The sequence below is a fragment of the Poeciliopsis prolifica genome, unplaced genomic scaffold (assembly GCF_027474105.1).
Source record: "Poeciliopsis prolifica strain line A6 unplaced genomic scaffold, Auburn_PproV2 SCAFFOLD002, whole genome shotgun sequence".
Classification (NCBI taxonomy): Eukaryota; Metazoa; Chordata; class Actinopteri; order Cyprinodontiformes; family Poeciliidae; genus Poeciliopsis; species Poeciliopsis prolifica.
The window spans coordinates 2,646,915-2,669,861 of record NW_026562377.1 but is presented as its reverse complement, the minus strand read 5'-3'; the positions used below and the strand labels follow the sequence as shown (position 1 = coordinate 2,669,861).

Here is a 22,947-nt window from a genome sequence, read left to right as displayed (position 1 = left end):
CGCAGCCTGTTCGGATTTAAAGTGACAGAACCTCAAAATCTCATTTTGTGAAGAAAATGTAATCAATTTGTTTTGACTAGCCCATTTGGGGAGATTGTAGGTGGCTTCTTTGTGTTTTTTCTGTCTTCATATAGTCCCAGTTGAACTCGGGTCTGTTTGGACCAAATTGTCACTTGTATTAAATTCTTTGTGAGCTTTGTAAAGGTTTTTCTTGGAACGCCGTAGACATTTCGCCAACAAAATAATTTCACAAATTTGTTTCAATATGTCATAGATTTCTTTTTATTTCATCATCTGAGCAGTTAACTCACCAAGAAAATATACATTTAAAGGATATTTCTTGATAAATTATCAAGTTTATTGAGTTTTTAAGAGTTAACAATCATCCAAAAAAAAGCATTAACCTATCTTAAAAATAAACAATTCTTTTGATAAATATGGCTTGAGCAACACTTTTAGACAGCTATGAATGGCTACATGTTTAGATTATTAAAGCAATCAGTTATCTTCCTAAAGTACTTTGAGAACAAACCAGAAAAGAAAATCTGTGATGGATGCTACATAGTGGAAAAACCATTTTCACCCTAAATAAAGCTCTCTTTCATCCAGTCTCTACAGTAATTGGTTTCTTTACGAAGCGCCGGTTTTCCTGCAGGTCGGCCAGGAGAAGTTGCTCCGGTTGACGCCGTCCTTCGCCGCCACCCTGACGCAGTAGCTGGTCCTGGGTTTGAGGCCAGTCTCTGTGTAACAATCCCCGTCTACGTTCCTCACTCTCGGCAGCAGAGTCGTCTGCTCCGCGTTGTGCTCCTCTTCGATGACAAGCTGGTATTTGGTGGCTCCGTCCACCGTCTTCCACTTCACGTACAAAGCCCCGGCGCTCGCCGTCACAGCCAACACCTCTGGGGTTTCCAGACCTGAAAGAGCAAAAAGAAGCTTCAAAATAACATCCAAGCTAGTAATTAGACTCCACTTAGAGAGACTGATCATCTATTCATGGTGTATTAGCAGAGTTGGGTCATAACTAGTAACATTTTGAAAAAAATTACTTTCAGGAGTATTTTTACTACGCTAAAGTATAATAATTTTATCATGAAGTGTTTCTCCTCTTACTAGAGTAAAATTTTAGTTTTTTTTACCCACTGAGTGAAAAACAAACCTGTTTGAACCAAACATTCACCAGAAACAAATAAAATAAACCTTAAATAAATAAACCTTAACTGCAGCTTCTGTTTTTTATTGATGAAAACTGATTTGGGAAAATTTTCTTTTCCCCGATGTTGTTATATTTTGTTGCTTATTTGAATTATTGTCATTTTCCAAATTAAAAAAATAAAGATTTCCACTTTATATTTTGGTTGTTTTCAAATACTAAGTTATTGATTTTTTGATCAGTTATTCAGTACTTGAGTAAAACTTTATATCAAATACGTTTTTTACCTTTATTGAGTAATTTCTTGAATGGCTACTTTTTATTTTTACTTGAGCAAAATATATTGAAGTAGTGCTGCTTTTATTTGAGAACAGTTTTTTGGAATCTGTTTATTAGATTAAAACGGGTTTCAATCGATTAACTAATAATGTCTGCTTAAACTAGGGATGTTCAAAGTGCGGCTCGCGGGCCATTTGTGCCCCTTGGATTGATTTTGTCCAGTTGGAATTAAAAAATGATAGAAATTTGGCCGATACATGCAGATGGATGGTTTTAATATGTAATCTGGGTAGAATTATTACCAAAATAATTTTCTTACAAAGGAAAATGTAAAGTACAGCACAAAGTATTTGTCTTCTGTCATATTATTCATCTTACATATTATATTTGTGTCCAAGTTCAAAAATGTAAAATAAAAAGCAAAACAAACAAACAAAACAAATTTATTCAGTAATTATTTAACACAAGTGACACAAAATAAAAGTGACTTATAAAAACTTTGTCTTTTATGTTATGGAAAGACAGTCAACCATTTTGATACAAGAGAAAACTGAAGTTTCAAGAAAATGGCTGCTTACTGTCATCATTAGTTGATGGATAAAATGAATAAAGTTTAGATTAAGTAAATAATCGATAAGTCACTAACTTTCTTCTTCATCAGTATGGAGTTGATCGGGTTGCAGATCTCGTCTCCTGCGCGCTCCCACTGGACCTGGTGAACAGAAATTCATTATTTATGAGCCGTTTTCTTAACTTTCTTTTTAGGAAAGAGGAAATCATGACAGTAGAACGGCGTATTATTACAAACCTGCAGACAGGAAACATAAAAAGAGGAAAACATTTCTGCCAAAAAACTCAAATTTTGAAATTAATCTCAGAACATTTCTAAAATGGAAAAAAAACAAAAAATTCTTTGAAAAGTTTTACACTTTTGAAACAATTTTTTATTAATATCAAAACATTTTAAGAAGAAACATGAACATTTCTGAGATTTTTGTTCCAGAAAATGTTCAACTTTCTAACTTAAATGGTTTTTCAAAAGATTTCATAGTTTTTTGGCGGAAATGTACTTTATTTAAAAATTTCAATAGTCCTTGAACATCGTCTTAATACAAGGCTCTCTTTCCAAATAAATGTTGGCTGGGACTTTAATTCTTGTCAAACAGAGGAACCCAACTTGGAGATGTTGAGAGTCTGATCTGTTTCCTGCTAGCGTTTCTGTCGGACCTGTTATGTTTTGGCTCGGGTTGCTTTCCCCGACAGCATTGCTGGCTGTTACTGCGGTGGCAGCCGGGTTGAAGTTGGTCAGCTGGCAGGAGAGTCCGGTGGTGTTGCACAGCTTCACCCGGCTTCCCCCCGACACGTTGTAGACCGTGTACATGGCGGCCAACACCGACGCGTCCCAGGACAAGATGGCCGACGTCGAGTTCCCGCTGTATTTAACCCTCTGCGGCGCGCAAGGCTCTGCGAGACAAACGGACAGCGATGGTAACCGAGATACACTGCTCTGAACTTTCCTTTAATGAAATAATAAAGTTATACTCTGAGAAAATAAAAGTATATTTACATGTTCAAAGGAGAGAATATCAGCATAAACTTATTTTTACATCAACAGCATCATCCAATAAATTACTAGTCATGATATCTTGGTTATAACATTATTTATTAGTATTTTCTTCTCTAGAAAATTCCTTGAATTAATCTAAAACTTTCTTAGTTTTGTGAGAGAAATGTACTCCTGTTTTAATTTTCTGTCTGCAATTGCCCCAATACACCGTCATATTTCTTGTTTTTGCGATGTTTTCACTCATTGTGGTGAATGTTCAGTATCTGCTGCCTGTTTTTTCCAGTAGCGTTGTAAAGCCTGACCTACCTGTGGTTCCTGCGTAGATTCTGGACGCCTTGCTGACGCCTCCAGAGTTCCTGGAGAACACGGTCACGTTGAAAGCCGAGCTGCAAGGCATCGGCAGCTCGAAGTACGGCCTGGGCTGCCAGTAGGAGGAGACTTTCATCAGGGCCAGCGGGTCGTTTCCGACCCAGCCTCTCACTTCAGCCAAATACTCGACGCCTGAACAGTTGACTTTGTCCCAGGAAATCATGGCCCAGAACTTTAGTTTGATCCTCTGCATCCGGACTTTCAGGCGAGACGGCGGGCATGGAGCTGATACGAGAGAGAGAGAGAGTTACATCGATAAAAATAGAAATGTTATTTTAATTTTAAATGAACTTTGTTACCTGCTCCTTCCTGCAGAGGTTTGCTTTCCGAGCTGTTGCAGGCCCCATCGAAGGCTTTAACGGTGAAGTTGTAGTTGTTGCCACACTGCAGGGTTTTCAGTGTGCAGGACGTGTTGCTGCTGCCGCAGTAAAAGGCTTCGCCAGACGCAGACGACGCGCGGCTGAAATACTCCACAGCGCCGTCGGTGTGAGCCCAAGACAGCTGGGCGCGGTTGGTCTGACAGTCGATACTCACGGCGAGATTAGAGGGAGCGCAAGGCACTAAAGAAATAAAAGATAAAGGAAGTCAGAGAGTGAATTCGGTGGCGGTGACGTTTCCCAGTCACAATTATTTTATCTTAAATACAAAATATACTCCTTTTATTTAATATAGTTTTCAATAAAAACATTTTGTTTTTCCAGAAATTATTCACTTTCTTCTTCAGTCTGTACACTCCAGTTGAAGATTAATGAGTTATTAAACTATTTGACGATTATCTCATAAACGATTAATCGTTTCTGCCCCAGTTGTACCTGTTCTGAAGGTGTTGTTGCTGGGGTAACTGGTGCAGTTTTCTCCCACGGCGGTGATGCTCACGTCGTACGCCTGGCCACAGTGCAGGGCAGACAGGGAGCAGTTGTTGGCCGTGTTGTTGCAGGTCACAACGTGGCCATCTTGTCCTCTGGCCGTCAGCCGGTACGATGTGGCCACCAACGATTTTTCCCAGGAAACCACGGCCCCTCTGTCCTCGCACTGCGGCACCACTGTCACATTGCTCGGCACGCAGGGAGCTAAAGGAGAAACAGATTAAACATCCCAAAGGTGGACAAGCAGAAGATCACCCACCAGCTCCCTGCTACAGGGGAAATTGCTGGTGGCTAACGACAACTACCATCAATATAACGCGCTAAATCTTTAATGTACGTCTGACATATAAAAAGTTTTAATTAGGAAGAAAATAGAGAGGGAGAGTTCAGTTATGCTAGCTTGACCATGAAAACCTTAACATGTAGATGTGTTGTGGAATTTGGTGTTTTGGTTCAGTTAAAATATTATAAAAAAACAAAAAAAAAAAACCCAACCAACTCTGACAGATCATCAGGAAGGCAGGTGTTTAAATGAGCTAATCAACCACCACAGTGTTAGCTTAGCTAATAGCAGCGGTAGCTATTCTACCACAGCGATCACTTATTAACAAACCTGAAAACATAAGACTGTAATGTTCTGAATGTTTTGTTCTTTGTGTGGGAAATATTTGAGTGTTTTTTGAATTTGAAACCTGAAACTAAGTGTCGTTGTTGTCAGTTTCTATGACAACTTGTCACCCAAGCTGTGTGTAGCTTAGGTCACTAAACAGCAAGGAAAAAAGTGTTTTTGAGTTGTTCAACAGTTTTCTGCGTTTATTTTCCCTTTGCTGTGGCACAAAGCACTAAGTTAATAATACCTACAGCTCCAGATTTCATTTTGTTTTTTAATAATATTTTTCTCCAAAGAGTTTTTGCGGCGCTAGTGGCTTATATTTTCGACAGTAGGCAGACAGGAAAGAGGGCGAGGAGAGGGGGGAAGACATGCGGTAAAGGTCGCCGGGACCAGGAGTCGAACCCGCGACGTCTGCGTCGAGGACTGAGGCCTCCAAACGTGGGGCGCGCTAAACCCTGCGCCACCACAGCACGCCCAGGTTTTATCTTGTTAACAGAGTCGTTCTGTCGCAGCAGCGTGATTATCGATGGCAAGTAAAAAATATTGTCTTTTTGCTCTCCAGTGTTTTGCGCATTCGCAAAAGTTTCCAGACGTAAACAACAACAAGCGAAGGACTCATGAAGGGGGAACTGATTCTGTTTTAAATACCTGTCTTGATCTTCGTCGGGGGACTTCTTAGGCTGCTGCACTTGTCTGAGGAAGCTGACACGATGACGCTGTAATGTCGGCCGCACCGGGCATCATGGAGGACGCACCGGTTTGACGAGCTGTTACAGGAAATGACGGATTTATCTTCGGCTTCAGCAGTGACCAGGTAGAGCGGCGAGTCCAGCGTTTGCTTCCATTCAACCAGGATGGTGTCGCTGTTGCATGCAGCTGTTGCACTGACGCTCTCTAGAGCGCAAGGACCTAAAGGAACGGAAATAAACAGAAACAAATGTTGGCGTCGATTCAATCATTTCTGTGAAACAAAACATGGGAAATTCTGCAATGTCTTCTTATGTCTACAGCAAGTTGTTGCATTTCCATTGATTATATAATTGTGAAAATTGTAATTACAAAAATAAAATTGCTTAATGAAAACGTGAAATAAAGAGTAGGAAGAAATTAAGTTTTTTGGTTTATTTTGAAAATCTGTAATGGAAACATTTTCTTTCGCATCATGATGTGATCAACAGCAGGATGTTACTACTAACAGAAACGACAAAGATGACAACAGGAAGTGGTAGGACGATGATGGCGCTGCATGATTTTTTATGACTTATTGCATGAACAAACTTTTTCATATGTGATTTTAACTGTTTCTTATTTTATGGAAACATGCAATCGCAATATTGGGTTGTTTTTTTGTTTTTTTACCATTAGCGAAATATTGACTACATTTTGTGCACTTTTGTAACCAGTGGCTACATTTCTATTGTCCGTATAATTGTGTTTGTGGAATTATAAAAATGTGATCAATGGATAATTTTGAAAAAAAGAAGGAAAAAATAATTCTTTTCAATTCAATGTTTTTAGTGATACAATTAAGTGTTTTTTAGGCAATATCAAAATTTGTGTATTTTCTAAACTGATGGAAACACTTATTGTCGTATCACAAGAGCCACATGATCAACAATTGGATGTTACTACTGATAGAAATGACAAAAAGTGGTTGGTAGACGGTGTTTTTATAATCCCTTTTTGTGTGAACAAACTTATCCACATGTGATTTTAATTGCGTTTTTTGATTTCACAGAATATTGACAAAGTTTTACGTAAATTTGAAAAGGAAATACAGCTGGTGGAAAGTCTGAAGAAGCCTCAGGTTGCCGAAAACCAAAGATCAGCTAAACCAAAAAGGCCTGAGTGAATACCTGTCTCGATCTCAAACGTGCTGCTGTGATTACTGCTGCAGTGCTTGTTGACTGCCGTGACATGGAAGGTGTATAGAGTCCCACATTTCAGATCTGCAACTTCACACAGGGAGGACGAGGAGGTGCAGCTGGAGTTCTGGCCGCTGGCCGCCGCGGCCAGAACATAGTAGCTGCTGGCGCCGTCAGAGGGGGTCCAGGACACCCAGGCTGAGTTCGACACGCAGTCCAGGTGGCCGTTAGGCTTCGTGGGAACACATGGAGCTGTCGCGCATCAAACACGACAGGAATGTTACTTTGCATTCACTTTTTATCCAGCAGAAAGTTCTTTATAATATATGAACACAGGAGTTGCATTAGCCAAATATTTTTCTTATTTTGATGGAAAAATGTGATGGGCATTACACCTGACCAGTTGGTACAGGTAAAGGAAAAAGGTGATTTTATTTATGTAGCACATTTTCAGCAACAAGACAATATAAAGTGCTTACAGATGCAAAGTTTCAACTCTTAATTAATCAGAATAAAAATGAAACGCCATCGAATGTCATTATTAGGACTGAGTCGATTAATCATGATTAATCGATTGTTGAAATAATCATCAACGATTAATTGTCAAATACTAATTACAAGTAGTAATTACTTGTGTGATTACTAAATGTAATCACACAAGTAATTACAAGTATTTAATTACTAGTAATTAAATACTTAATTACTTGTATTTAATGTATTTATAGAATGAAAAAGGCTGATGAAGCTTCGTGAAAAATCTCTAGAAGCTGCCAGATTATCTGATTCACTGTCAGAATAATCAATAGAATAATTTAAATTAATTGTTTTTTGCAACCCCAGTCGTTATCATTTTGAAAAAGTAGATTATAACAGAATTTATTTTTACTCTGTTAGACAGAAAGGCCTCAGGTCGTTTCCATTCCTGAAGCAACGATGAGCCGATATTTACCTGAACTGGTGGCCACCACAGCGCTCGGTTTGCTCTCACAGGCGTCTCTAACGGAGATCGCTGTGACGTTGTAGTGCTGCCCGCAGGGCAGGTCCCTGATGGTGCAGGAGGTGGTGCTGGAGTTACAGTACAGCCTGGCGCCGGTGCTGCTCACTACGGCTACATGGAAGTGCTGGGCGTCCGGGTTGGGAGCCCAGGAGACGACCATCGCCTTTTCAACACATGCAGCATCGACTGTCACGTTCTGAGGCGGACATGGAGCTGAGACAGAGGCAAAGTGATTTACATCCGTTAACATCACATTTGGTCAAATATCAACCAAATTATTGTGAATCAAAGGGAACTCTAACAGCAGGTCTTTAATGTATTTTGGTGCTAAGGTGTTCAGGGACTTATAAACAGTGGTAGGCCTGTTACAAAAAGCAATAAATTAATCACACGATAAATTGAAACAAGCTCAATAACATCCACATTTTTCCTTCTCTCTCTTTCTACCAAAATCTGGATGATAAAAGTCTTCAGCCTGGAGTTTTGATCTCGACTTGCCCTTTTTATGAAGGAAGACTTTGTTTACAGAGACATCAGAATTTATTTTAGTTGTTGTTTCTGTATATTTATTTTAGGTATTTAAGTGTCTTTCCGTCTTCCAGTTAAATGTTCATTGGAGTTTAAAGTTTATTGATCTTTGAGAACATGTTCTTTCATTATTTTACTTTATTATATTATTATTATATTACCTGGATGAGTTTCTATAGATCTTACTGAGACATGGAAATGTTCTTCCCCTGACAGGAGGCCGACTTTGTAAGTGTCTGTATGTGGCTCTGAAGGTTCAGGTCAGAGGTCAGCCTGGTCTTTAGTTTCCAGCTGTAATAACTGAAGCTGTGCGTTGACTCTAGATCTATAACTCTAGATCATTTCTGTTCATCCACACATTGATCTGTTTTAAGCATCATGATGACATCATCAAACCTCATTTCCAAGTTATTCTAAGCGAAGCAGGTAGATGTGGAGCTGATTAACTCACAACACAGATGTATTCATAAAGTTTAGCTTCTTAGCTAGCGACCTTCAGCGCCTACCTGTTCGTACGTGAGTCTTGTTGCTCTCCACGCCGGAGCAGGACTCGTCCCGGCCGAACACGCTGACGCTGTAGGTCTGTCCACACCGCAGGTCGCTCAGGTCGCAGTAGGTCATCGTGTTGTTGCACTCGGCCCTGTGTCTCCCGTCTGCAGTAACGCCGACCGCAACATAAGAGAGCGCGCCGCTGGCCCGCTCCCAGGTCACAGCAGCCGAGTTCGAGTGGCAGCGGAGGGAAGCGCCGACGTTCGTGGGCTTGCAAGGAACTGGCAGAGAGAAGAAACACAAAAAACTCAAAAAGTTGAAAATCTGTGCAAAGAAAAATAAACAAATGTTTTTCCAATAATGGCCATTGTAGTCAACTCCGATATGCAATTCCTCCCCGTCACCATGATAACCAGTAATATAAAGCTTTAGAGAATATGTAAAATTATTCCTACCAGACTTTAGGTCGAGGTAGGCGTTGCTGTTGTCGCAGCGTCCATCTTGCGCCGTCAATGTCAGGTTGTAGCTCTGGCCACAATGCATGCTGGGAAGCTCACAGCTGTTTTCAACGCTATCACAGAATATTTTGTGACCGTCGGGCCCCAAAGCTTCAACGTGGTACGAATCGACGCCGTCGTCTTCTGCCCATGATACCACGCCGGTGTTGTTGCCGCACAACATCTCCGCCGTCACTTCCTGCGGCACACACGGTGCTGCAACCCGACACAAAGGGAGGAAATGGTCAACACAACATGAATCAAAACATTAAAGCAGAGTTTCTCAAACTGTGGTCTGCAGGCGCCCTCTAGTGGTCCGTAAGGTATTGCATGTAAACAACCATTTATTTACTATTAAGTCAACTTAAAGTGTGATGCTACAGCTAGCTTAGCACAGGACTGGATTAAAAATAATAATGGAGAAGAGGCTTAAAACTGGCTCACTCAAAAGAAAGGCTGAAGATACTGGTGGAAATAAAACAACACCAGAAATGATCAGAGGAAGTCAAACCTGCAGAGTTGACATCGTTCACAAATGATGTGATTCTTTTGAACGGCTCTGTAATGTGAACAAGTCTCAGTTGGTGAAAAGTGTTCTTTGTTTTTTAAGACTTTGCTTGCTTATTACGCTCTGCTAACACGTCAACAGCTATTATTTTTTTAAATTAATTAAAAATGATGTAATAGGCAAATAAACACAATAAAGACAACTGATGATGAACAATGGAAACAATAATTAGAGAGTTAAGACACTAATATTTTCATGTCAGGTTGTACTTATTAAGATGTGTTATTTCAGGTTAGTTGGCCTGGGAATGTTCAGTAAATTGGTGAATTGTTCCTCGGCCTGAATAAGTTTGAGAAACGCTGCGTTAACGGCTAAATTAAACCCGAATGGTGTCTGAACCTGTGTCGATCTCCACGGCTGAGCTCTCGGCGCTGCTGCACTTGTCGTCCGATGCGATGACGGTGATGGAGTAGTTCTGGCCACACAGGACGTCTTCCAGCAGACACGTGGTGGAGGAGCTGTTGCATGTTGAGCTGAAGCCGCCGCCGTGCGCCACCGCGGCGTACGACGAGGCGCCTTTGCTCTGTTCCCAGGAGACCATGATGCCGCCGGACTCGCACATGACTCGGGCCTCCACCAGCGCAGGCACACAGGGAACTGCACAATGCATCAGCAAACAATTAACCGACTTACGACTCACAGCCAATGGTTTATTAGTGATTTTAATTATAAATTAAAACAATTTTAATAATATTTATCGTCCGGCATAATTTGTCACTGTGACAGGCCTATTGAAACTCGCATTCCTAATTACATCAACATTTTTTGTCCCAATTTTTTAATTAAAATTTTAAACCAAAAGCATTTTCTTACTTGCGTTGAGCTGCTGCACTTCGCTCTGCGACACGTTGCAGGCGCCGCTAACGGCGATGACGCTGACGTTGTAGGTGAAGCCGCACATGAGGTCGGGCAGGATGCAGGACTGGGAGTCTGTGGTGCAGTTGGTCTCGTGTTCCTGCATGCCGAAAGCTTGGACGATGTAGGAGTCTGCGCCGCTGCTGGCCTGCCACTCCACCAGAGCCACGTTGCTATCGCAGTCCAGACTGGTCACAACGTCTTCAGGCGGACAGGGCACTGGGAGAAAAGGATAAAATGAAGGATCACCGATGAACAGGCGCCTAATTTCTTCCTACTCTTAAACTTGTGATTGACGAGGGACAGCAGGAAAATAAAAATGGATGCCAGGCGGATTTAATGTGGATGAAAATAAACATGTGATCCATTTGTAGGAATTTTAGTAATTTATTTCAACTTATTGTTCACCACATAATAAATTTGTAATTATAATTTTGAATTAGCATCATAATAAATTCCAGTTAATTATGTTTTGTTGGGATTGTTAGTTTTATTATTTTCTCCACAGTTTGTTCATTGAATAAATATCAATAAATTTGAAAAGGATAATTAAATGTCTTTAGAAGTGGACAGTAAGGAGGTAGTATTTAATCTCGATATTTTGCGGTACAAATCCCATAAATTGTTTTTGGCAGCTTTTAAGTAATTCAACAAAATTTAAATCTATTTGAGCAAATCAAGCTATAAAGCAACAGTTTCACTCTGATTTTAAGGTTTTTATCTTCTTTTTGAGCGGTTACCTGACTCCAGATGCACCGTGGCGCTGGGTGGGCTGCTGCACTGATCGTTTGACGCCACAGTTGCCACCTCATATGTCTGGCCGCACTGCAGGTTCTCCAGCTCACAGTTGGTTTGGCTGGTGGTGCAGCTGGAAACATGGCCGCCAGAGGACCGGGCAGTGGACGTGTAGCTCAAGGCGCCCTCAGAATACATCCAGTCCAGGAGCGCAGAGTTGGTGTAGCAGTCCAAAATCACAGAGCCAATGCTGGGCGTGCAGGGAACTGAGAGACGTAACATAGATACATTTCATGTGTTATTTAGCCACAATGGGGCAGCATTTGTAAAGTTACACAGTCAAAAATTAGCAGTGATAATTTAGGTAAGCTAACTCATAGCTTTATATTTGGTTCTGAGGTTGCCAGGTAATTCCAAATTTGGTTTGGAATTATTTGTAATTAAAAATTTAGTTTGTAAATTAATTATTTAGCTTGCTGGATAAATATTAAGCTCCAAATTAAATTTATCTCCAAATAAATTCACAAAATCCAACTTTTATTTTGATAGGTAGGTGAATTTGCACACTAGCTAAATATTCTGCAATGCGCCAGCTACATTTTTAATTGGTAAATTAAATATTTGTCTGTCTCATGGTTTAATATTTGTTCAGAAATTTAGTTTGTAAATCAAATTTATTTTTCTGCTGGTGCGATTGGATCTTTGTTTACCAAGTTAACTACAAAGCAACCATGTTTAGCTTGCTAGCTAAACTGTTTGGAGTTAAATATTTAGTTGATAAACTAAATGTTTAGCTAGCTCATAGCTTAATATTGGAGCTAAATATTTAATTTGCTAATTAAACATTTATATTGCTAAGTAAATATTCAGCTCCAAACTAGCTCTTTAGCATATTAGCTAGATATTAGTTAGATTGATAACTTATAAATAAATGTTTAGTTTACAAACTAAATATTTAGCCTGCAAATTAAACATTATGCTTGAAACTTATATTTATAAATAAATGAGCAAACGAGTAAAAATATCACTTTAAAAATGAAATCCCGTGTTTTTTTGTCATGACAAACTAAATTACACAGTTTTGACTGTGTAACTTCACAAATTTTATTCACGGCTTTATTTTTTGAAAAGGCGATTCATATAAATCCTGAATGTTTACCTGATTCAAACACGACAGCTGGGCTCGGTAAGCTGGAGCAGATGTTGTCCTGCGCCACCACCTGGACGTGGTACCGCTGTCCGCAGATCAGGTTGGTCAGCGCACACTTTGTTTCTTCTGTTCCGCAGTTGGACTCGGCTCCCCGTGTGCTCACTGCAATCACTCTGTAAGACAGAGCGCCATCACTGGCACTCCAGGACGCGACCGCCTCGTTTGTGGAGCAGTTGATCGTCACTCGCACGTCAGTGGGAACACAAGGGACTGGGGGGGGAAACACAGGAGACACAGATGACCTGGTCAGCCTTTAACAGAAAACATCTACTTGCACAGATTTTTAATGTATTGAATTCATATTTTCTCCCAAATAAAGCTGACTTGCTTTAAAGGGCACCTAGTGTCCAAAATTCATGTTTTGCCTGATTTTGTACTTGCATATCTTTAAATGTTCATTTGGTGAATTGAACAGAGCTGATTTTTAATTACATTTACTTAAAGATTATTCACATTTTTCCTGTTTTTCTACTTCGATTTTGGTCTCTGCTGCTTCTAAAAACACCCAAACTTGTTAGCTGGTCATAAGTTCAATGTTTTCTGGTGTCTGGAAAATTAGCTGTTTCAAAAACTTTCCAAATGCAACATTACAAGTTAGCGAGCCCAGCGGATCTTGGCCCGTCACTCAGCGACCCAAGAACTGATCCGACTCGACTCTCATTAAATAAGAATTATTTTGAGGGAAAAATGTACTGCATACGTTTTAGATCATAGACATTCCTAACCTGTTGAAGGAAGCATAGCATCTTATGTCCTCTGTGATATAGTGTGCAAGTGGAAAAACATGAGAGAAATTAGCTTCTTTTTGGCAATTTTTGGAATAAGAAAAGAATCAAAGAGGCATTTAAATGTCTTCCAACTCACCCGACTGCAGTATGTCAGACATGCTGGGGTCAGAATCACAGATCCCGTTGGAACCGACAACCGTCACCAGGTTGTGCTTCCCACACGGGATGTTGGGAATGGCGCACTGCTCGTTTTCAGACGCGCAGCTCATCGGCTGGCCGTCTTCTGGCATCACCGTGGCGGTGTAGAACTCCGCCCCCGCCGAGCCGCTCCACGACAGCAGAGCGATGTTCGACAGGCAGTTCAAGACGCTGTGCACTGCGGTGGGTGGGCAGGGCTCTGCAGCCGGGCACATAATATGAAGAGTAGAGATTTAAGATTTGTTATCAGATGAAGCAAATAAGAAGAAAAGGTCAATACAACCCATCATCACATTTGGTAAAGGTAAATAAAAAGCCTTAAGACTCAACTACTGTAGCATAATCACTAAAACCAAACAGAAAACCCAAAGTCCATTTTTTTTCTCTAAATCATTAAATTATAACTTTTTGGGACCCATTTTGACCCTCAGAGAAACAAACCAACTTTTAGTATTTTAGAATTTATAGGTTTTTAAATAAGCTAAGAATCAGAGGCTTAAACGATTAATCATGATCAATCGATTATTGAAATAATCATCATCTAATTTAGTAATCAATTAATCATTAATTGATGAGAAATTGAGCTTTTAAGAGCAGAAATTTAAACCAAAACTGTCTGATATATATCATTAATGCAATATGTATTTGAATTTAAGATAAAATCACCTAAATCTGCAAATATATTCTTCCCAAAACTTCTCCAGTGGTATAGCATCGGCTTGCACAGCAGTCATCAGTAAACAAGTCTGTTTTGATATGAAGCTTTGTGTTCGGCTTGAGGCTCCAGCAGCTTCAAATAACCGTTTGCTGCTTTGAAGGGGTATTTTAACAGCTGCTCTTTTGAATTTGTCTAACAGAAATCTTCCTCATTATGCCTTTATCTACACAAACTCATACAGAACTACACTATCTGATGATTCTTGTCAGCAGAGATCCTTCCGCTTTCCCTTACTGGCCTGTTTAATAATGTGGAACATCCTTCTTAAGTAAATTTCCTTCACTTGAGTTCACCAGACAAACTAACCAACCAGCTCTCTGAAATTCATTATTGTGATTCAAGAGCCCTGACACACAATACCGTCTATACATTTAATAGCACAACAAAAAATGTTATCTTTATGACCCTTAAATCCAGTTTGCATAATAATTTGGAACACGGTGTAAATCCGATTATGTTTTTTGTTTTATCTTTGGTGGGTTTTGGAATTCAGTTTCTACAAAAAATAGAAGGTTTTCATAAAAATCTACCTGAAAACAGTTTTGAAGGCCGGCTGGGGCGACTGGTGCAGAAAGAGTCTGCCGCCTGGACAGACAGGAAGTACTCCTGACCGCACAGGAACTCAGAAATGAACGTCCAGGTGTCGTTGGTGCTCAGCTGCACTTTGTGGCCGCTGTTGGTCTCTGCTGTCACGATGTAAAACTCAGCGGTTTCACTGGCATTCCAGGTCAGTGATCCAACCTGGAGATGATGAAAATAAGTGTCAGTTTCGCCTGATGAGAAACCAGGAGGGCCATTTTAAGAAAATTATGAAAACAAAGTCATCAAATTACAAGACTAAAGTCATGTTAGATGAATAAAGTTGTAATTTGACAACTTTATTCTCCCAGTACTTTGACTTTATTCTCATGCTTTTTTTTTTTTTTATTTTCTCATGCCCTCATGCCCCACTGTCTGATTTACAGCCAATCAAACATCAGTCACCTTTGTAGAGCAGTTAATGGATGATTTCAAATCTTGAGGTACGCAAGGTGCTGAAAAAAGAAGGAGGAAGTTTGAAATTTATAAATGAACTGGCACAAAAACACAGTAAATTTTATTCTATAAGTTTTTAAGTTGCACAGTTTAAAACAGTATTTACCCATCCGGATAGTCGTGCTGTTGCTCTGCATGCTGGTGCAATGGTAGTCGAGCGCGACGACGCTGACGGTGTAAATTTCGCCGCAGTGCAGGTCGTCCCACTTGCAGCTGGTGGTGTTTGAGGCGCACTGGTGGATGTGGCCGTCCTCCCCCACCGCCACAGCCAAGTACGACTCTGCGTCTGCGAACATGGTCCAGCTGACGGCGCCGAGGCTGTCCTCGCAGCGCGTGTAGCTCCGCAGGGCCTCGGGGGTGCAGGGACCTGACGGAGAGATGCAAACGTTCACATCACTGCTCCAAACTTAGGACAGGTCATTAGAGTGGAAGCAGTTCATCAAATTAAATGTGATTAATCGATGACTGAAGTAATTTTCAACTAATTTAATAATCAATTAATCGAGTGAATCATGATTAATCAGCTGTTGAAACAATTGTCAACTAATTTAGTAATAGTTAAATGGAGTGTACAACATGAGAAAAGGGATTTTGTTGAAAGATTATAGTCAAAGCGGTAATTATGCCAAAACTGTACAAAAAATATTCAGACAAAAACTCCTCTGAATGTAAAAATGTTTTACTCAAAAGGAAAAATTGAGACTCTGGGCTGTTGGTAATTTCTTTGTTTTTTGATGGCCATCGACAAGAACATATTCTTATTCATTCTTGTGGACTCCCAATGATTAATTGATTAATCATGATTAATTGATTACTGAAAAAAACGTCAACTAATGTTGTAATCGATAAATCGCTAAATGGAGTATGCAAAGTCAGAAAACATTCAGGGCAGTAAATAAACCAAAACTGTGCAAAAATGTCAACATTTTGCATTTAAGACAAAAAATCTGTTTATTTTGTATGGAGGCTTGTTTTAAGTCAATAATTCATTACTATTGATGAAAAAGTTGGAGTTTCATTGGTAGATTATTTTACATACAACATGAGAAAAATGTTTTAAGAGAAATAATCTGAAAGTGAAACAAATGTTGTTTGATGAATATTAATGAATTATTGACTGAAAACAAGCTCCTCTTTCTTGCAATTTAGTTTTGTCTTATTTCAGGTGTACTAAGATATTTGCACCAAAAACTAGACCAATAATATTAGCTTCAGTGTATTTTCAGCTCCATGTCATAAAGAAAGACTACAGAAATGAGGCGTACCTGTTTTGTATTGTTCAGACTCGCTCACGGCGCTCTCACATCGATCATCTTGTGCCTTTACGGTGAAAGTGAACAGCTGTCCGCAGGGCAGATCGGTTTCTATCCACGTTTCGTTGACTTGGAAAGTAGAAGCGTAACCCAGATGTCCAGCGGCTGTGACTACGTACACTGCTGCCCCGGGAGCCTCATCCCAGCTCACCATAACCGTCTCATTATGGCACGAGCCGCCGACCGACAGCCCAACCGGCTGGCAAGGTTCTGGAAGAAGAAGAGAAAAAGATAATTACCTCACAGCAATCAGGAATAAATAACCAAACTCTGATCCAGAACCGCACAGCATTCTGGGAGATGTAGGCAGAGGAAGAGCCTCAGCTGCTCAGCCTCTTACAGCTAACCAAGCAAAGTTGGTGGAATCAACTGACTCACCCGCTCTTTGGTTACCTAGCAACTGACTGACCCGCTCTTTGGTTACCTAGCAACTGACTGACCCGCTCTTTGGTTACCTAGCAACTGACTGACCCGCTCTTTGGTTACCTAGCAACTGACTCACTCGCTTTTTGGTTACCTAGCAACAACCTGTCGAGTAACTTGCACAGAAAAGGTTTCGCCACTGCTTCTCATAAATGCTTAAAAACAACAAGCATGGAGTGAAAAATGTGGATAGACTAGGAAACGTCCTGCCACCAGTTTGGGAAGATTTAAGAATTTTAAAACTGAACACTAATCAATAATTAGCAATAAAGAATGATATGAAACACTTATGATACATTTTTTCAGATATATCACCCACCTTTAAGTAAGAACATAATATGTAGAAATATTAAAGCAGAAATAATTTAGATGACTGATTAACATTAAAACAAAAACTCTCCTACCTGTCTGGATCTCCACAGAGTCGCCCTCTTTGCTGTAGCACATGCTGCTGTACGCAGTGACAGAAAACACATATTTCTCTCCACAGTCCAGACCCGGGAACTGGCAGGTGGAGTTGGTGGAGTTGCACTGCAGGGTTAATCCCGCGCTGCTGGTGGCAGTGGCCATAAAGAGCTCCACATAGTCGTCTTCGTCCCAGAACATGTCGGCTGTACTCGTCCCACACCGGAGGTCCACTCCGACACGCAGCGGCTTACAGGGGCCTGGAAATCAGTCGAAATGTTGACAATTTAAACTGTTTGATGACAAAATGTCAGAGCTAAAAGATATTAAATGTGGAGTTCCACATGGCTCACTGTTAAGACCTAAACGCTTGACTTACTTGTGCTGAAGTAAACGTCGGTGTGCGTCTCAGTCTGGCATTGGTCGCTGATGGTTGTGAGGGTGACGTTGTACGTCTGACTGCACTCCAGCTCCAACAGTTCACACTGGAGCTCATCCGTCTCACAGGAGGTCCGGTGCCCGTTTGGCGACACAGCAGTCACCCGGTAGGAGCTGGCGCCCGCGCTGTAGCTCCAAGAGACTTCTGCTGTGTTGTTGTGGCAGTCATAGCTAGCCGCCACATCGCCGGCCGTACAGGGAGCTGCAGACAGGAGGAGGCCAAGCAGGATTTGTGTCATTTGGTTTTGTTTAACTCTTGAATTTAAAAATGCTAATGATTTTGAATAAAACACTGTAATATTTTAGAAAAGTGGTGCTTTTTTTGGAAGGGCTAAACTTCAAGCACCTCCAGCACACTTGGTCAGCTGCTTTTACTGGAGTATGTGCTGTACAATGGATGTTGGTTCATTGGTTCATTTAAAAACCACTTGCTGCATTCTTGTTGGTTGTGCAGCAGGCTCAATTTCTGCTTTTCAAAGAGACTCTAAAACATCTCATTCTGAGCTCAAAATAGGCAGAACTTAGAATGATTTTGTGTAAAAATAAAAACTCTAATGAACATGTTTTGTGTAGACCATAGACCGATCCTAACCTGTTCAAGGAAGCATAATAGTTTTTTATTGTTGATACATCATGCCACACCAATAAAAGCAGGATTGTACTGGATCCTGTTACACCAGGCATTATTTCATCCCTGTTCGTACTTTATCACAGTACTGCCACAACGTAGTACCTGCAGTGAGGAGCACAGTGGTGGACTTGCTGCTGTTGCGGTTCTCCCCAATGGCAATGACGTTGGTGTAGTAGACGACCCCACAGTGCAGGTCTTTGATGTCGCAGAACGTGGTGTTTGTGAGGCAGGTTAGCGAATGGCCGTCACGCCCGGCGAGCTGAACCTTGTAGCCCACGGAGCCCCAGCTGGCCTCCCATGACACAGTCCCCAGCTCCTCCTGGCAGTTCACGTTGGTCTCCACGTTTTTGGGTGGACACGGCTCTGGAAAGGGACAGAAACGACTGAATGAAGCAGATCATGTTTATCTATCTGCACTGCAAAAACAAAAACTTACCAAGTATTTTTGGTTTAGTTTCTAGGTAAAGTGTCTTATTACACTTGAAATAAGACAAATCTAATTTACAAGTAACTTTTAGGCAAGATATAAGAGTTTGTTTTACGTTAATAATTACTTACTGATGAAAAGTTCCAGTTCCACTAGAAGATTATTTCACTTATAACAGGGGGGAAATGTCTTAAGTTAAATAATCAACCAACTAGGACTAAAACTTTTATCAATATTCAATAATTATTTTCTCAAAAGAAGCTCCTATATTTTTCTGAAAAGTTAGTTTAGTCTAATTTCAAATGCAATAAGATATTTTCACTGAAAACTAGACCAAAATTACTGTGTTTTTGCAGCGTAAACCTTCCAGCTGCATTCCAGAGTTGGAATATTTGGGTTTCTATTTGGGAAAAAAAAAACAAGAAAAAACAAATTTTTCCCCCAAAATTTTAATACTAAAATGGAACCCAGTTGGTGCTCACCTTCAAATCCAACATGACTGCCACATGTATGAACTACATATTGTACAAGATGACCCCTATTGGTTATAGTAGTTCTATTTTTGTTCATCAACCTCAACAGTTTGAAAAATTCACAGATTTTTCTTAATATTAATTGAAAAGTAGAAAGTCCACAGGCAGATTATTTGTTTTATAATATGGAAAAAATGTGTTGTAAGTGAAATAATCAGCCACTGGAACTTGAATTTTAGGACATGATTAACTGAAATCTGGGCCCTATGTCTTCCTGGAAAGTTACTTCTAAATTAGTTTTGTCTCATTTTAGGTGAACTAAACGAGAAGCCAGACCTGGTAATTTCTTCCTTTTTATTTCTTGCAGGGTGTAAGTTAGCACCATAATTAAAGTGGCTCACCTAAACTTTACATTCCTAATCACAAGCAAGCATCACAGAAGTTCAAAAGTGCATCAAATCCTCACCTGTTACAATAGTGACGTGTTCTGTAGAGACAGACACGTCTTTGCACACGTTGCTGTGCGACGTGACGGTGATGTTGTACACCTGGCCGCAGTCCATGTTGTACAATGTGCAGAAGTTGTCTCTGGTGGTGCAGGTGGCTGTGAGGCCTTGGTCCGTTTCCGCAGTCACGGTGTAGTTATCGGCACCGGCTGCCTTGTCCCACTCGACCTGACCGATGGCCAGGCTGTACAGACCGGTGATCTGTTCAGGAATGCATGGTTCTGTAACAGAGAATCAGGACACCAAGTAAAAATGGGATTACAATTAAAACTTTTCTTTCATGGTGAAAAAACAAATTCTGTAAATCTGACTTTTGATTTTTTTTTTAAACACTTTAGTTTTACTTACAAAAATGTGTTTTTTGTAAGGTGAGCTCTAAGAGAAATCGCCAGTATTTCAATATTTGTTACTTAATTTTTAAATAAATGGGTTGTTTTATTAGGATTAAAATAGAAACTAGACTGCAGAGTAAAGGAGAATTAAATACAGTTTTCTCTGTGTTCATTGAATAAAAGCAAGAATAAAATAAAACAATAAGAATAAAAGCATAAAATTTGCTGTTATTGCATAATCTCACACTATATAATTTAGAAAAATCAATATTTTAATTTCATATTTTAAACGTGTTTTAGTTTCTCACCCGTCAGCAGCTCTCCGGTCATGTTGGCGCTGCTGCTGCAGCTTTCTCCCACTGATTTCACCCACACAGCGTATCTCTGACCACACCGCAGCCCCTCCAGCTCACAGAAGGTGGTGTTGGTCTCGCAGGTGACGTTGTGGCCCGATGCAGTGGAGGCGACTGCCAGGTAGGACAGAGCACCGTCGCTCGGGAACCAGGACACCTGGGCTGTTTTGGTGTAGCAGTCCATCGCCGCCTTGATGTTTCTGGGTTTACACGGCACTGAGAGGAACACAGGTGACATTTCAATCAGTGTTTTTAGATTTTATTTTTACCCGAGTCTTAAAAGTGAATATTGAAAAAAATGAATGGGAACCTATTATGCAAAATTCACAGTTTTCATGTTTTTGTACTTGCATTTGGAACTCTAGATGCTTCTGAAAACCTACTAATCCATTTTTTGGCAATGAATTGATGTATTTTGGTGTCTAGAAGATGAATAGTTTCAAAAACCTCTGGAATGAAACAGCACAAATCATCAGGCGCTGCCCCGTTACCTACCAACCCAAACTTAGCTCCAGCACATTCCAGTTCTGTGCAATGGCTGCTGGGAAAGCTACCATCTGGAAACCACTTGCTGCATTCTTGCTGGTTGTGCAGGAGGGTCTGCTTTTGTTTTTCAAAGATGTACTGTTGTATAGTTGCGGTTCTGTAGGCAGCCATTTTTATGTCTGAGTGTGAACACTGAGTTGTTGTAGCATCACATTTTATTGGTTGTATGATTTGGTCTTTGGTAAACAGACCAAACAGAGCCATTTCTCCTGTTAGCACTGGACTCAAGCATTTACTTTGGTTGTATTTACCCAGAATGCCCTGCTTTAGGCAGACCAGAGTTATCTATATTGGTCCAAATCAGAGTTTGCTTTCAAATTCACACATCACCAAACAAACCGGACCTTACAGGCAGTTCAGTTAAACTGGACTAAGCAGGGCTGGTGGGAAAGCACCCTTAAAGTGACGGAGCCCAATATCAGCTCATTCTGGAAGGATCTTTCATTATCTAAGATTGTTTTTATACAAATAAAGTAATGAGCATGCTTTTGTTTAGCCTGTAAAAATATCCATACCTGTTAAAGGAAGCATAATGGGTCGCCTTTGAAACGTTGTAGGGGATCAGCTCTAGTACTCTGTGTTTCATTTGTAACTCCTCTCCTACCTGAGGGCGTGTCCAGCACGTCTGTGGGCGGGCTGTTGCAGAATCCGTCAGAGGAGGCCACAGATACGTGGTAGATCTGGCCGCAGCCGAGTCCGCTCACGCTGCACAATCCCTGGGTTGTTCCCTGGCAGGTTGTGCTCCGGCCGTAGCTGTCCTGCAGCGTGGCGGTGTAGGAGTCGGCGCCTGCGCTCTCAGACCAGGAGACGATGAGAGAGTTGGCCTCACAGTCCATCACAGAGGACGTATTCTCAGGAGTGCATGGTACTGTTGGAGAAACGTGACAGTTTAGAGGTGAGAAAGGCTGATGACACTCAAAAAACATGAAACATTGAACTATTATACCATAGAACCACAACTCTACCCCAATCCTTCTCACACTGTTGGTCCATGGGCGCCCCTATTGGCCCACCAGGTACTGCATGTTAGGGACCGTTTATTTGCCATGACGTCAGATCTGCGTTAGCTCACCGAAGGTTATATTTATAAATAATAATGGATAAGTGGCTTAAAACCATGTCACTCAAAAGGAAAAAATACAATGTCATTATTATGTTGTATTATTGTAAACGCTAGCTAAATATTTATTTATAAAGGTTACTATAAAGCCAAAGTAATTCAGTACTTCATGTTGATATCCATATTTGAATGGATTCAGAAAGCAGTCACTGAGTTCATACTGTCACTGATTCAATCAGTTTCATCTCTGATAGTTTGTGCTTGAATATGAATAAAATAAACAGAAAAGTGTCATAACCGGTCATGACACAGCAGAATACTGTGAATTCCTGATGCTGGTGCATCATAAGCGATTCACATGCTTCATATACATCAGAAAACGTTACGTCCTTCCAAACTTCCTTCATTACTTTAAATTCAAACCCACATTTCAGTAAATTCAGATTCTCTGAGGTCATACCAGTCTTGATCGTTACGCTGTCGCTGGGTTTGCTCTTGCAGCGAACATCCTCGCCGGTCACTGTGGCGTTGTAAAGCTCTCCACAATGCAGGTCCGTCAGATCACACTGGTTATCAGGCGACCGACACTCGGACACGTCCGCCGGCGCCCACCGCCGTCACGGTGTAGAGCTGCCCGCCGCGGCTGTAGCCCCACGACATGGACGCCACATTGCTGCTGCAGATCAGATTGGCTTTGAGGTTCTCTGGAACGCACGCCACTGAGAACAGGGAAATCAGAAATGAAGCTTTCCTTGCAGAACATAAAATGCTTC

General features: G+C 40.8%; 2 protein-coding genes across 3 annotated transcripts in view; both read right to left on the bottom strand.

Annotated features, from left to right (window-relative positions):
• Positions 1-272: 272 nt before the first annotated feature.
• On the bottom strand, positions 273-22,735 carry LOC129369512 (fibronectin-like). Its single transcript, XM_055044982.1, has 27 exons — positions 22,635-22,735; positions 21,719-21,982; positions 20,524-20,784; positions 19,844-20,104; positions 18,580-18,840; positions 17,788-18,048; positions 17,408-17,668; positions 16,533-16,790; positions 15,374-15,634; positions 15,217-15,266; positions 14,763-14,973; positions 13,453-13,713; positions 12,538-12,798; positions 11,384-11,644; positions 10,602-10,862; positions 10,128-10,385; positions 9,179-9,436; positions 8,741-9,004; positions 7,659-7,919; positions 6,701-6,961; positions 5,493-5,753; positions 4,178-4,435; positions 3,665-3,925; positions 3,303-3,590; positions 2,657-2,893; positions 2,076-2,141; positions 273-914 (listed from the first exon to the last, which is right to left on the bottom strand). The coding sequence occupies exons 2-27, from the start codon at positions 21,948-21,950 to the stop codon at positions 631-633; spliced, it is 6,318 nt and encodes a 2,105-aa protein (XP_054900957.1). The 5' UTR covers positions 21,951-21,982; positions 22,635-22,735; the 3' UTR covers positions 273-630.
• The window catches only part of LOC129369501 (fibronectin), a 32,407-nt gene continuing 32,194 nt past the window's right edge, over positions 22,735-22,947 (bottom strand). For both annotated transcript variants that reach the window (XM_055044959.1, XM_055044968.1), the window contains one exon: positions 22,735-22,893. In XM_055044959.1, coding sequence (XP_054900934.1) covers positions 22,748-22,893 — 146 coding nt within the window. In that variant the 3' untranslated portion in view covers positions 22,735-22,747. The remainder of the gene's footprint in view (positions 22,894-22,947) is intronic.